General features: G+C 47.7%; 1 protein-coding gene across 1 annotated transcript; it reads left to right on the top strand.

Moving 5' to 3' along the window:
• Positions 1-1,801: 1,801 nt before the first annotated feature.
• Positions 1,802-15,638, top strand: slc35f3a (solute carrier family 35 member F3a). Its single transcript, XM_062518800.1, has 8 exons — positions 1,802-1,863; positions 3,398-3,588; positions 5,415-5,769; positions 6,941-7,160; positions 7,329-7,454; positions 7,737-7,929; positions 14,317-14,406; positions 14,697-15,638. Exons 1-8 carry the CDS (start codon positions 1,802-1,804, stop codon positions 14,930-14,932), a joined length of 1,473 nt encoding a protein of 490 aa, XP_062374784.1. The 3' UTR covers positions 14,933-15,638.
• Positions 15,639-15,692: the final 54 nt, after the last annotated feature.

Here is a 15,692-nt window from a genome sequence, read left to right on the forward strand (position 1 = left end):
GTGTATGTGATTAGAAGAGTAGGAGTATTGGAGTGTGTGTGTGTGTGTGTGTGTGTGTGTGTGTGTGTGTGTGTGTGTGTGTGTGTGTGTGTGTGTGTGTGTGTGTGTGTGTGTGTGTGTGTGTGTGTGTGTGTGTGAGTGAGTGAGTGAGTGAGTGAGAGAGAGTGTGGGAGGGGGGGCAGAGAGGGAGAGTGTGTGCATATTTCTGGTGTGTGTGTGTGTGTGTGTGTGTGTATTTTTTGTGGATGTGTGTGTGTGTTGGGTTTGGGTGGGTTGTAGACAGATGTGTAACACATCTGTTATATATATTGTAATTGTGTTTTGTTGTAATCTATTCTTTTAATTAATAGGTAATTTTGCCATGCTCCTTCTGGCAGGGGGACTACCAACGGAAACTAGCCTTTTGGCTAAAATTCGGTGCATTTACATTTTCTTTTAGAACATGTCAATTAATGTACACTGTCCCTCTATACCAAATAAAGTTAATAATAATAATAATAGTAATAATTAACTTAACAAATAAATAAATATAATACTATGATCTATTTACGTCCTTGTAATACCTCCTCCTACAGATAAATATCTCACCTCTTTGCATGATGTAAAGTTGCATACTTGCCATGCCAGCAGTCCCACTTCTGGATTTCACAGTGGTTTATATTTCAGATGCAATGTGGACTTACTTTTGGACTGTCATGCTGTAATGTAATGTAATTTAAAATGAAATGAAGATAAAACCTTGTCTTTTTGTGAAATGGAATGTGCAATGTCATACAAATTGGAAAACAAAGTGTAATATTGATAAATTGTAGGTAAAATCCACATGAAAGCACATTCTCCAATTGGAACAACTCTATGTTTTATACTGGGAATAGCTTGTACACTGTCACATAAATGGAACTGAAAGCACCTTCACCTAGGCTATAGAACACAAAGCCATCACTTCTGTTGATATCATCCTCATGAAAGTATACAACATATCAGGCAGCTATTTGCATCCCAAAAAATAAGTGATTGGTCTTGAAGAGTCACAGACTTAAATCACAGATGAATATTTGGATGAAAGATTTCAGTCATGGCGATTTACTAACAATATACAGTTCAATTGGACGTAGCTGTTCAGCTATAACTCCGAGATTCAATTCCACGCCTCTCATTAACCTTTCGTAGAAGCTGACTAAGGCCCAAGGATTTGTTGTTTACTTTGTTCTCACAGCTCTGCCACTTTAATTGTGACTTTGCTATGTCCTTGATACACCCATCATCCGTGAGTTCATCTAAACGGCATCAGACACTCTGATCATTAATCTCCCTCTTCCTGGCTACCCACGCTCCGGGCTGGGCTGGCTCGGTCTCCAGGGCCCCAGACGATCTCTGCAGGTCTGCCTCCCATCCGCTGGGGCTCCCGGGGATCTGTGCGGGGGTCTCTGTGTCAGTGGGAGTCGGAGAGAACCGTGCCGCCTCCCTCCCCACAGCAGTCTCCGGTGCAGAGTGTCGGCTGGCTTATTGATAAGCTCTGTCAGGAATTTTTGCCTGACTAAGCACAGGTCTCTTCACAGCAGGGGAGCCGGGCATTCTACGTGGCGGAGGTTCTTCCCAATCGATCCGTGCCCGAGCCCCAAGCCCCTCCCCACTCGGGTGCATACTCAGACACACAAACACACACACACACACACACACACGATCCTTCTCCAGCGTCGCACCCCTCCTCCTCCTCCTAGTCATCTTTCAGGAGCTGGCGCTGGACAGCGCTGCTGCCACACTGCAAGGACGGGAGCCCCACACATGATGCACCGGCGCAATGCAGCGAGCCGAGCAGACAGCAGAGGCCCCCTGCTCCCCGCACAGCAACCGCACCAAGAGGTAGGGGCTCGTTCCGCTCGCTACCTGTGTCAGCACTCTCACCTGGCTAGCACAAAGACCCGCAACAACAGCTTAATGTAAGTTTCAATGTCTAACAAGCAGAGTTGGGATTTCAACTAGTAAAACTATGCTCCTTAAAATACTGTGAAAATCTGTTTGCTTGTAGCTCTGTTTACGCTGGCAGAAAACGGATTAAACGGAGGATCTGTAATTCTTTAAACAGGTTTAATCAGGTTGCTTCTTGGTTCTGTGTAGTTTCATAATGACTTAGATTTGTTTGGCACAACACAGTTCTGTGTCAGGAATTGCACTCAAAAACAACAATGTTGTCTAATTTGAAATATTACTCGTCACATGAGGGACATTTTAGAATGATCAGTCATCCTCATGTGGGAAAATGTATTAAAAATATATAAAAAGTCACATCTCATTGAGAATGTCCCCATTTGACTTTTAACACCTTAGAAATGGCTAAGGGTGTTGTATTGAATACTGCTGAAATGGTGAAGAGAATGATATCACATTTAACAGTCTCTTGTAGTAAGGTTGGTTACTGTGCTATAAACTTCTTGGAAACAAGTCCGCCATCTGGTTCTGTCTTCTGTTTTGAACTACTGGCCACAGCCCCACCACCATCCTCCCCATCTCTGTGTGTGTGCTGACACAGCCAGGTGGCAGGCAGAGGTTTTTGGCCTGGGTCTTTACTGCAGCATCTACCCACCTGTCCCACCCTCCTTCACTGCTGCATCCTGTGGCCCACCTGTCTGAGTGTTTTCTATTGCAGCAAACTCCTACTGGCCCTCGGTCTCCATCCATCTGCTGACTGACTGGGCTCTCTGTCTTGTCTGTCTACACATGGAGCCTCCGTCCCAGTGTGATGTCAGTCCCTGGTAGATAGGCCTGAGTTCACAGCAACTGAAAAGTAGACAGTTAACATTAGCAATCAACGTTTCTCTCTCATATTTTATGTGTTCAATATTAGATATTTAAGTGGAGCAACTCTTAAATAATTCTGTCTGATTGAAGTTTATTTTTTTACTTCCTGTGGAAAACACTGTCACTAATAAGACCAGTCTTGTGTTCATTGGTTCATGTCTTATCTAATATCATCACACAATGAATTTGCATGCAACTTATTTAGTAAAATTTGGTAAGGTGATCTTGATCATGACTCAGCTAGGAAAAAGGCATAGACATATATATATTGATATATATTAGTCAATATATATATATATATATATATATATATATATGGGAAAAAGGATGCTAGAAAGTAGAAATAGCTAAATACATAACATACAGGGCACCATAAACATCACAATGCCAAATTCCAATCCAAGCATACAGTGACAGGACCTACACTGTGATTATTTCCAACTTTCTGTCTCATTCCCAAGACACTGCAGCTTGAGAACAAACATGAAGAAAGCATAACGTTAATTTGCCACTTGCGTCTGACTTTGCATCTGATTGATTTGTTCTGCTCTAGGCTGATCAATATGCGGTGCCACTCATATCATTCCTTGTTTTGCAGAGGTATGCGAACTGCTCCGGACTTGAGCCCAAGACGCCTGTCCGATATTAGCCCACAACTACAGCAACTGAAGTCCCTCGTTGTCGACGACGATACTAAAGAAGAGTTGAAGTCCTCCCGTTCCGTGGAGCCAATGAACAATACGTCAATCGAAGAGCGAATACTTAGAATTGCTGGCTACTATGGCTGCAGTGGTAAGAGTTGTAGGCTAGCCTACTCACCGATCAAAATAACAGATCCTATCGCGGATAGAAGACAAATGGATAAATCTAGAAGAGTATGCATTTCTTTTCCCTGGTTGGTCCCTTGCCTGGGTGTCTTAATATTAAACGTCAATACTTAGTTTTGTGGCAACTGCACAGAAACCTGTTATTGTTTTGCCAGCAATGTATTACCTAACGCGTCGGTGTACCCCAGTCGACTCTGATGATGATGGATGCCACGGCCAAGATTGCCGCGCACATCCACCTGCTCGCGAATCGATCTACGCCTGCCACTTCACCCACAGCATCAATTTTTGCTTCGCGTGCGGGCGCACAGTTAGCCCCGTGTCCCAACATTTCACCCATTACCTCAGGAAGGACAAACCGTTAGTTAAAGAGTAGTAAAGAGACTGTTCATTAGTTCAATAACTGTAGAAATGAATATTCAGTAGGTTTCACTCAAATATGATTGGCAGCTTTGCTTCGTCGTCTGTGATGTTTTCAGCCATAGCCACACATTAGTCTGAGCTCAAGGTTTTTGGGGGATTGTCGTTAGTTGATGCTGCTTGCAGTCGCTGAGAGTGTCTGAGGTAGCACTCATTAAATTTGGAAAGAAAGTGTGCCAAAAATATTTCTGCAGAGTCAAGGGTACGGGTCTGGCTTGATCCCCTCTCTCACTACTTGCTCATTTGTGTGCACGCTCATGCAGAGAGATAATCTAGTCACACCCTTTTGCCATTTTCTTCATGAATAGACTGAATTTTAATATAACACCAGGAAGGAGTGTTTTAAGTGAAGTATATCTGTGGGATACTATTTCTGTGATTACTTCATGGCAGTATTTGTTTTGTTTACTGTACTTATCTATAAGAAGTGTTGGTTTTTCTTATCCGATCAAGTGTTAATATTTGTGCAGCACTCAGCATTGGCAGGCTCAGTGTCAGTAGCTGTGTTGAGGGCGGCTTTCTGTAGCGACTTCCCTTCTCGCTTGATAAACTTCAGGGGCAGGTTCAGCTATGCTGGGCTCAGCCTGACATCACTCACTGCCTACTTCTGGCGTTCTTGGGATAACAAACATCGTTTGGCTTGCGCATGGGGACAGTCTGTCTGCCTCCTTGTCATCCAGAGCTCAGATCTCTCTCTCTCTCTCTCTCGCTCTCTCTCTCTCTCTCTCTCTCTCTCTCTCACACACACACACACACACACACACACATACACACACACACACACACACACACACTTTCTCTCTCATTTAAGTTTAATGTGACACACTTATATCAATTTCTTCCCTCAAGATCATGGATACTTGTCTTATTCAAGCAATTGCTTGAAACAAATTGCTTGTGTGTTTGTATAAAATGTTTTGGCCCATGTAATCTGCTAATTTCTTAATTATATCATTTGTTGGCAGTCAGTTAAGTCAGTCAACCATTCTATTGATTTACAGATAATACATAAACAAGGAGACAGTCTTGAGCTTAACAGTCACCACACATCCTTCTATATCAGGTTTCATCTCTCTCTCTCTCTCTCTCTCTCTCTCTCTCTCTCTCTCTCTCTCTCTTCCCTCTTCTCTGATGGCAGGACCTAATGTGACCTCAAGCGCACATAATAGTGCAGCAGTCCTGAGGTTAAGCAGCAGTTGTCAGAACATCTTATACAGCATCAGATCAGCTCTTAGATAGGGATACCATGCACTCTGTTTATCTGAGGCTGTTGTGTTCTGTGCACTTAAGAATGGTATTCCCATCTACATACTCCAGAATGTTGACTCCATAAAAATGAAAATGTGAAGATCTCTCCCCCCTCTGCAGGTGAGGAAGCCTCCAACGACAAAGCCCCCCTGTCCAAGCCTGATGAGTTTTCCATGACCAGCAGTGGGTCCCAGGCCGACGTGTCGAAGGCTAGCAGGAGCAGGAGGCTGCGTTGCTATACGCAAATCGTCATGGTGCACCTGCAACAGGCTCTGTGGGGCGTTGCCGTGACAATGTGCGTGTGCTGGTCATGGTGCGGCTCCACCCAACTCGCCAAGGTGACCCTCCGGCGTTTGAATGCCCCCCTGACCATCACCTGGTTCTCCACCTCCTGGAACTGCCTGCTCTTCCCCCTCTACTACCTGGGCTACTTGTGCTGCAGCGCCGAGAGGCAGGGTCCTCGGCAGAGGTTCAGGTACAGAGTCTTCCATTCTAGACCAAACATCACTTTTGTGCTTGGGCAGTGGGATAGTTTTTGATACACGCTGCTTTGTCAAAAATCTTCCTGATAACTATCTGAGATCAGATTCGAGTGGAGGCTCTTCTTAACAGAGCATAATAGTGACTTAGTGGTTGATATTTGAGCTGAACAACCAATACAATACCCCTTTCTTCTTCTGTGATACTGAAGCAACGGATCACACCTTTAATGATGCAGAAGTTACAACATCGACTATGCGGCACCTGAAAGCTCGATTCTGGCACATGGAGTTAAAAAGTACAGTTCTTTATGAAACCTTCTCCTTGCATTCCTCTATGTGCCCATCCTGAGTAAACAGTCAATAAACTGAATTGTGTTCCTGCACAGCCCTGGTTTTGTAAATGGGAAACTAACCAAACAAACCGAGTCATTAACAGCTAATTAACATCCCTGCTTCAGGAGCACAGACGGCAGGAATTAGAGGGAGTGCACATTTCATTTCTCTCTCACAGACTGCTTGGGACATTTCTATCCACCTGATTAGCTACCAGCTCTCATCATCTATTCAATATCTAAATCTTAAACAACATTAACCATCATTCCATTATTGTCATAAAAAATAATAAAACAAAATGAAGTTGATTCTCAAACAATTAATTTAATTGTACTAAAACCTTATTTGGATTCATGATATGGCCTCAGTGCAAGTTGGAAGCTTTTGGACTCTGTGTCAGTGAGTGTGAAAGCCTGGTATTGACTTGCATAGATAATAGTGCCCTTCTGGGGGTTTAATGGGGGAGAGAGGGAGAGGCTGCCCTTGCCCTCTCTGACCCTGTCCTTTTGCTCAGGAGTTTTCACAGGCACATCAGCACTTTATAAGAGTTTGAGGTGTGCTCACATGAAATGTGTGTGTGTGTGTGTGTGCGTGTGTGTGCGTGTGTGTGTGTGTGTGTGTGTGCGTGTGTGTGTATGCGTATGTGTGTATGCGTGTGCATGTGTGTGTGTGTGTGTGTGTGTGTGCGCGCGTGGATGTCTGTGCCTGTGTCTGTGTGTCAGTTTCATTTCTCTATCTGAAGTACTGTATATTAACATAGCTATAATGTTATTAATGATACATTACAAACAAAAACAACATGACTTCTGTGCATGCTCCCGACCTTTGTAGAGAGTGCTGTCGTTTCCTTGGCGATGAGGGGCTGACCAAGCGAGTTCTGGTGGGTCGTGTGGTTCCTTTTGGGCTGCTGTGGACTCTCACCTGCTACCTGTACCTGCAAGGGCTGCGGATGATTCCACCCACCGACGCCTCGGCCCTCTTCTGCTGCTCCAGGGCCTTTGTTTTCTTGCTGTCCTGGGTCGTGTTGCAACAGCGCTTCATGGGTGTTCGGGTGAGAGGACGCTCATATCTGTGTGATGGAGATCACTTCTGGGGGGGCTAAGTTGTTGTAGTTGCAGCTAGGAGGTGTTGCAGTTGTCTGTTATTACAGTTTAGCTTGTTTCTTGGGATCCATGCTGAAGAACAATGTCTGTTATTCTTTGTGTCTGTCCATCCACAGATTGTCGCGGCCATTTTATCCATTGCTGGCATAGTGATGATGACATATGCAGATGGTTTCCATAGCTACTCTGTGTTTGGCATCTCACTGGTAGTAGCCTCTGCCTCCATGGCTGCATTGTACAAGGTGAAGGTGGTAGTCATTTCAACAATGTTCCACTCTACCACCCCTTGTTCACACATACTGTACACACACTGCATATACTGTACAATATATAGAATCTCTGTAGTCTTAAGAATGCTTTCATATTCACATTGCCTGCCATACTGTGTGTCCCTCCTTTGTCTCTCTTTGAATTTTGTAAGTCTGTTCATTGCTGCATCTCTCTCTTGCTGTCTCTCTCTCTCTCTCTCTCTCTCTTCATGGTCTCTCTCTCTCTCTCTCTCTCTCTTCATGGTCTCTTTGTAGGTTCTGTTTAGACTCTTCCTGGGGAGTGCTAAGCTGGGAGAGGCGGCTCTGTACCTGAGTGTGCTGGGTGGGGCCAACCTGGTGTTTGTTGGCGTGGTCCCCCTCCTGCTGCTGCTGACCGGGGCAGAGGAACTGGACTCTCTGGGGGACGTGCCCTGGGCCTGTCTCTGTGGCGCTTCTGCCCTGCTACTAGGTGAGGGGTCTGCGAGACACACACACACACACACACACACACACACACACACACAGACACACACACACACAGACACACACACGCACGCACGCACGCACGCACACACACACACACACACACACACACACAGCTTTAACAGATACACTGCAGTGGACACAGGCAGAATGTTGTTTCTTAAAGGTGGAGTCACATCTAAAATTGTAGATATTTCACATCATGAAAAATCATTAAATATATTGTAATAAAGCTAGGTTGAGTTCACAGAATAATGAGTTACACTCTACTTGAAGTTGTCTACATAAGATGATATAATGACACTGTCATGAACGTATCATGTCACCCTTATGTAGATACCTTCAATGTGAATGTGTATTACTCAGTGGGTGACTTCACAACCCAACTACTGACAATATGGAACAATAGTGTAATTTTACAAATCAGTCTTAAACTGATTAACTGTGTTTTATGGAACTATACAAGAGTGCAAAACGGAAGGTTACTTAACGTAACTGTGGTTCTCTGAGAATATGAGTGAGGTATCTCACTATGGGAAGCGCCTTCAGGCGTGACCAACCACGGAAGCACCTATTGCACCACGTCTGTCTAAAGACAGACCAATTGCAGCCTAGGGGAGGAGCCCATACGTCACCCCTTTATATTCGGCTGCGCAACCCTCTGTGCTCATTCTCAGGCATGCTTTCTCCCGTGCACAGATGCAAAACGGGCGTATTGGTGAGATACCTCACTCATATTCTCAGAGAACCACAGTTACGTTAAGTAACCTTCCGTTCTCTTTCGAACATTCGTTCGGTATCTCACTATGGGAGGATATAGCCAACTCCCGTATTGCATGCCTTCCGAAGCAAAAAGTTCAATATGACGAACTTAGAGGGTTCATTTTACTCGTCCGAAGTTCCCACACCAAGCACTGTATGCGCCAAGGACGGTGCTGTCACATCCAGTCTATAATAACGAATAAACGTGTCGGGGGTTGTCCAACAGCCCGCTGCACATACGTCTTGAACAGAAATCCCTCGGAAAAATGCCCAAGAAGTGCCCATTCCCCGAGTAGAATGCGCTCTGAGGCGCTCGGGGGGCTGAACTCCGCTGGCTGCATACGCCGACCTGATAGCGTTAACCAGCCAGTGTGAAAAACGTTGCGTTGAGATGGGCTTTCCTGTGTGAGGAGGAGCCCACGACACGAAAAGCTGGTCACTTTTCCTCATACCCCTCGTCCTGTCTACGTACGTCTTTAGCGCACGGACAGGGCACAAGCAATGCAGCCTCCGCTCCTCTGATGAGGAGAAAGGAGGAGGGTGAAAGGCCCGTAGCTCTATGGCCTTGCCGACATATGACGACATGATAACTTTCGGAATGAAAGCGGGGTTCGGTTTCAACGTTACCGCTGTCAGACTTTCGTTAAACTTCATGCACGTCGGGTGAATCGAAAGTGCCTGTAGTTCGCTCACTCTCTTTGCTGAGACCAAAGCCAGAAGCAAAGTCGTCTTCAGCGTGAGATGTTTCATCTCAATGCTCTCCAAAGGTTCGAAAGGGGCTTTCGAGAGAGCTTTCAGGACCATGGGCAGGTCCCAAGAAGGCATAGTAGGTCTGGGTGGCGGGCGTAACCGGCGCACGCCTTTCATGAATTGCTTAATCAATGGGTGGCAACCTACCGAGAGTGTGCCAAACCCGACATGACAAGCAGATATAGCTGCCAAGTAAACTTTAATAGTGGAGAAGGCTTTGCCCTTGTCTAGCAGATCTTGCAGAAAACACAATACATCGGTAACTGAGCACTGGAAAGAGATGACTTCTCTGTTCTCACACCATTTCTCAAATACACGCCATTTACAGTCGTAAAGTGTGCGCGTTGATGGGGCTCTGGCACTCTGAATAGTGGCAATGACCTCGGGAGGGAGACCTGCAGCATTCAGGTTTAACCGCTGACGGGCCAGACCCAGAGTGCTAGACGGTCTGGCCTGGGATGTAGGATTTGCCCTCGCGCCTGAGACAGTAAGTCTCTGCGGAGAGGGAGAGGCCAGGGTGTCCCGGCTAACATCTGGCTGATCTCCGCTAACCACAGCCTCCCGGGCCAATTCGGGGCTACTAACAGCAGAGATAGCCCGTGCTCTCTTACTCTGGCGAGTGTTGGAGATATTAGGCTGAGTGGTGGGAATGCGTAAAGAAGCGCATTCGGCCATGGCTGTGTCAGCGCATCCACACCCAGCGGTGCATCTGCGTCTTTGAGAGAAAAGAACAGTGGGCATTGAGCGTTTTCGTGCGAGGCGAAGAGATCTACGGCAGCTTTGCCGTATTTCTCCCAGATCTGACTGACAACTTGCGGGTGTAGTTTCCATTCTCCGTAGAGGGGGTTCCCCCTGGAGAGAAGGTCCGCCCCGGTGTTCATGATTCCTGGAACGTGCGTCGCTCTTAGCGAGCTGATCCGGGTGCTGCCCCAAAGAATCAGTCTGCGCGCCAGGCTGTGAAGTTGAAGGGAGCGTGTCCCTCCCTGGCGATTGATATAAGCCACTACAGTTGTATTGTCTGTTCTGATTAGGACGTGACAACCGTGTATGCGTGGGAGAAAATGTTCCAGCGCTAGGAACACTGCCAGAAGTTCGAGAAAATTTATGTGTTTCTCTCGAAGCCATACTGGCCATGTCCCGTTGGCAGATCTGCCCTCGTGGACTGCCCCCCATCCCGTGAGGGACGCATCCGTCGTGATTACCTTTCTCTCGTACACAACTCCCAGGGGAGAGCCTGAACGGAGTGTTTGTGGGTTTTTCCACCAGTTGAGTGCTGTGAGGCACACCGGTGATATTTTCACTATGCGTCTGAGGTGTCTCCGGGGGCATAATCGCAGGGAGGCCACCCACCTCTGAAAGTCCCTCATTCTCAGTAGTGCGAACGGGATCACTGACGTTGACGAGGCCATCAGCCCCAGTAAACGGAGGCATGTCCTGAAGGAAACCGTCTTGTTCCTGCGAAACAGGCAGAGGCATTGGTGAAACGCTTTGATTCGCTCTTCGGACAGCGTTGCACGGAATGAAACAGAATTGATCTGGATGCCCAGATATTCTATTGTCTGAGAGGGAGTCAGATGACTCTTTGTGTAATTGATGTTGAAACCCAAGCTCGATAGATGGGCTATGAGTGTTGCAGTATGACGTTCCGCCTGATCGCGCGTCGCAGCGCACAGGAGGTAATCGTCCAGAAAAGCAGATATTCTGATTCCCGACTGTCTGAGGGGAGTCAGTGCTGCCTCTATAACTTTGGTAAAAGTCCTGGGGGCTAGACTTAGCCCGTAGGGGACTGAACGGAATTCGTAAACCCTTCCCTGAAAAGCGAATCTCAGGTATTTTCTGTGTGGGTTGAACACGCCAATATGCAGATATGCGTCGCGAAGATCGCATGTAGTGAACCAGTCCCCTGGACGTATTGAACGAAACAGAGTGTTGTACGTGAGCATTCTGAACGTGAATTTTCTGAAGTGTTTGTTCAGAACTCTTAAGTCTAGAATAGGACGTAGTCCCCCACCCTTCTTTGGTACAAGAAAGTATCGGGAGAAAAACCCTTCCTGACTCTCTTGTAGCGGAACCGTTCTGATCGCCCCTTTGCTCAATAAGGAGTTTATTTCTGACTCCAGAACGTGAGCGGCTTCTCCAGTTGCAGCTGACGCTATTACCCCGTTGAACTTGGGGGGTCTCATAGCGAAAGACAGCCTCAGGCCCCTTTGTATTGTCGAGAAAACCCACGGGTTTACACCGCACGCTTGCCAGCTCGCTGCTCTCGCAGTGAGTGATGCTGACATGTTCGTTATTGACGGCGCTCGAGTACACTCCTGTGGACTGAGGGGAGAATGACTGTCCCCAATTCGAGCAGATATATTTTTTATTTTTATTTTTATTTTCTCTGCTGAATAAAGCTGCGCCCTTGGCAGTATGCCTGGATGCGTCAGCGTGAACTTTATTTGTGAGTGTGTGTGGGGACACCATGTTTGTGAACCGTGGGCTGGGGGGGAAACAATGCCCGTGCCACGGTGAACAGAGGGGACGAACGTCACCTGCCGTCTCGTTCTCTTCGGAGAGGGAGGGTGGCAAGGTGAATGCCCGGGGGGAGAGCATTTCAGGTAGCCCGTGGTGCTGACTGCCTCCCCCGATAGGAAACACATGTCCTAATTCTCTCGCCTCTTTTTGTTGCCCGGAGGGTAAGAGGCGCGGTGTTTTGCAGCGGTGGCTGCAAACGAAGGTCTATTTCCCTGCCGGTAGTTAGAGGCTCTCGGCTGCTGTCCAGGAGGCGGGTTTTCCGCCTGCCTGCGGGGTTCCGCCTGCTGGGGTCTCGGTGTACGAAAAGCCGGTCGGTACTGATAGCCCTGATAGCCCTGTGACTGGGCCGGGGCTCTCTGTTGAGCAGCTGCGAACGGAGGTCGCGTCGCTGGTTTCCTGGGCAGGCACACATCGAAAGCTTCGCCCTCTTTCTTCTGTGTGTCGCATCTCTTCCGCATGTTCTCAATAGTCGGCCCGAAGAGTTCCTTCGTGTCGACGGGTGCGTCGAGATAGGAGACCTTCTCTCTGTCGCTTAGGCTAGACAGGTTTAGCCACAGGGAACGCTCGCCTGCGACCGCGAGGCCCATCGCGCGCCCGCAGCTCTGGACTGCGCCTCGTGAGGCGCTGAGCGACTGATCTGCTATAATGCAAATCTCTTCCCAGATCGCCGGGTTCGCTGCGCCGGCGTCTAGCTGTCTACCCATCTCCTCCAACAGCTCTGCTTGATAGGCAGTGAGGAGGGAGGTAGTGTTCAGAGCCCTCACGGCCAAGCCACAGGACTTATAAATCTTCTGGTACATGGAGGAGGTGAAGCGCTCCATTTTACCAGGAAGCGTGAGCCCAGATGTTGTAAGCGTAGCTTTCGGATTTAGGTGGCGCGCCACAGAGGGCTCGATCACGGGCGGGCTGGAGAGCCCTAGCTCTTCCATGCCACTAACATCCAACATGGCAAAACCCTTGACGGGTACGCGGTGGGAAAAAGGTTTATCCCAGTAGCGTGCCATTTCCTTCATGCACGCGGGCAAAGCTGGCAGCAGGTGTTTGGCAGGGGGGAGGCGCGAGGGGAGCCTCTTGCCGTCGTACAGGTCCCTCTCAGCTCCAGGAGCTCCAGGGGAAACTGGCCATTCCACTCCTAGCTTAGCCGCGGCCCGTTTACAGACTTCTACGAAGGCGAAATCAGTCGAAGCCTGGGGTTCGCCGCCCTGAGAGCTAGGCGGACGGGACGGTTCTGTGCGGAGGAAAGTTCCCTCCTCATCGTCCTCTTGGTCATCACGGAGGATGTTGGAAATCATGTCCTCATCCTCCTCTTCCTCAATGTCGGCCGCAGCCGCGCCGCAATCACCCAGCAGGTCCTCTTCCAACGCCAGCGCTGGCTGCGCGCTGGAAGATTCCAAGTCCATAAACTCGCCCCAGTCTCGAATTGAAGGCGGTAGGACCGTCTTAACGACGTTTTCTCCTGCCTGGGAGTGGGCATTAAGAGGGGGGTCGCCTCTTGAGGTCGCTGCAACGCGGAGGCGACGTTCCAAAATTTTGGCCGACATGCCGCGGCAATGGTCGCAGCTGTCCGGATCCGCCAATGATGCCTGGGCATGTTTAATGCCCATGCACACGATGCACATAGCATGCGGGTCTTTCCCCGAAATCATGGCTCCACAGGCAGCGAGACAAGGACGCGATGAAGCGTCCTTCGCCTGGTCGGCCAGTCCACTGGTGGATGTGGCCATATCGAGCAATGATTTATTTTATTTAGGTATTTGTTGTCTTTTGCTCGCCTTAACGCGTTAGCAAGAAGAAAAGTGCTAATGAAAGCGCTCAGCCAATAAGCAAACCTACGCCCGGGGACAGAGCCTTGACGGTCTATCGGTGGACAGTTAAGCAGGATGCCAAGCTGAGGAAGGTAGTGGTCTTCACGGGGAAGAAAGCGAGAATGAGCACAGAGGGTTGCGCAGCCGAATATAAAGGGGTGACGTATGGGCTCCTCCCCTAGGCTGCAATTGGTCTGTCTTTAGACAGACGTGGTGCAATAGGTGCTTCCGTGGTTGGTCACGCCTGAAGGCGCTTCCCATAGTGAGATACCGAACGAATGTTCGAAAGAGAACCAGCTTTTGATGAGTATCTGTCGGGATGCAGACTTCTGCCAAATGTCTTTGTAATGGTTGGCACATTCTGATTCATTACCATAGGATTACAGGAAATGATTTCTTTTATCCATTTCCAAGGTAGTGACTTTTCCCTCCTGGTGCACAGGACTTTAATCAGGACCATTAGTTTATACAGGGAGGAAAATTGAGCGGTATCCAAACCTAATCATCTCTTTCTTCCTTTCGTCTTGTTTTTGAAGTCTTCAACTTCCTGATGAACTTTGGTGTGTTGGTAACACTTCCAACTCTGATCTCTCTGGGGGTTGTGCTCAGTGTACCAGTCAATGCTGGTGAGTTCACTTCAGTACGATGAGTGTTTTTGTGAGTTGAAACTGAGTAGATTGGTGAAAATACAAAATTACCCAGCAGTCATTTTGTCAAAATGGTAGTGACTATTGATGGAGTAACTTTTCATTTTCATGTAATTTTCTTATTGTATGTAATAAACCAGTGGATGAATGACTTTGATAATAGCTAACTACAGATGAATAGACCATTTTATACAACACGTCCACTTCTACATCATTAAGTATTAACCTCCTCTCTGTTGTGTCTAACGGAGCATTTCATGGCATCTCAGTGATAGATCGCTGTTCCAGTGAGGTGCAGTTCAACAGTGTGCGTGTGATCGCCCTCAGCGTTATTGGCGTGGGCTTCCTGCTGCTGCTGCTGCCTGAGGACTGGGACCAGAGTGTGCTGCAGCTCTGCTCCGCACTGCACCACTACCAGCAGCCCCCAGGGGGCGCCACAGGCACATGCACAGAGACCACACATGTGCTGAAGAGCTGTCCCTCCAAACCGGCACCCGGACACTGACTCAACGCTCACTGAGACTAAGCGTTTGTTAAAGCCATATAGGGCCATGCCTGACAAACATGAAGAAGGGGATTTCTCATAACACGAGTAGATGGGACAGATTACTGGACAAAATAGCTGCTGGACTGCCAGAATAAGGTTAGCAAGGGTAACACTATAAAGAGGCAGTAATGTAGGATCCCTGCAGGGTGGGAGTGCTGCCTTGTAAATAGCTTCAAGTTTACTGTTGCCTTTTATCCACTCAAGCTGAGTGAGCGATGGGTGTGACCTTGGAATATTCCAGCTGACTGTTTGTTTGAATGCTTATGTTTGTTACATCTGTTGGTATGATGACATGTTTACAAACTCATACATATAACCACAATGTAACATGTTTAAAGCTTGGCTGCATTTGTTTGTGCTGGCAACCAGAGTACAAACATTTTTAATGGACTATCCCTCTACAGTACTGCCTGCAGCTTTTAAAGCACACATATAGTCTGTTTAATGTCTGTGTCGTCGATGAAGTGTCTTTCTTGACCACCTTGCTCAGAGGTTAAGTGCTTCAGATTTAAAGGGCAATGCAGAGCATAATATTCCCATGGAATTACAGCTATGGTTGTAAACCTTTGTAAGGAATCACAGTATGTGTATGAGTGTACAGAATCATCTACAGTAACACGGTCTACAGTAATATGGACAGACTAAATAAAGAGTCTATGAAGTAGGCCTGTACTCTCTATATGTCTGGAGTGGACTTTCAAGATGTTGGTGTGCCCTG

The sequence above is a fragment of the Sardina pilchardus genome, chromosome 17, assembly GCF_963854185.1.
Source record: "Sardina pilchardus chromosome 17, fSarPil1.1, whole genome shotgun sequence".
NCBI lineage: Eukaryota > Metazoa > Chordata > Actinopteri > Clupeiformes > Clupeidae > Sardina > Sardina pilchardus.

Coding starts and splice junctions, on each gene's coding strand:
- slc35f3a (XM_062518800.1), top strand. CDS start 1,802: ATGCAGCGAGCCGAGCAGACAGCAGAGGCCCCCTGCTCCCCGCACAGC. Junction 1,864..3,397: donor CACAGCAACCGCACCAAGAG/GTAGGGGCTCGT, acceptor CTTGTTTTGCAG/AGGTATGCGAACTGCTCCGG. Junction 14,407..14,696: donor CAGTGTACCAGTCAATGCTG/GTGAGTTCACTT, acceptor ATGGCATCTCAG/TGATAGATCGCTGTTCCAGT.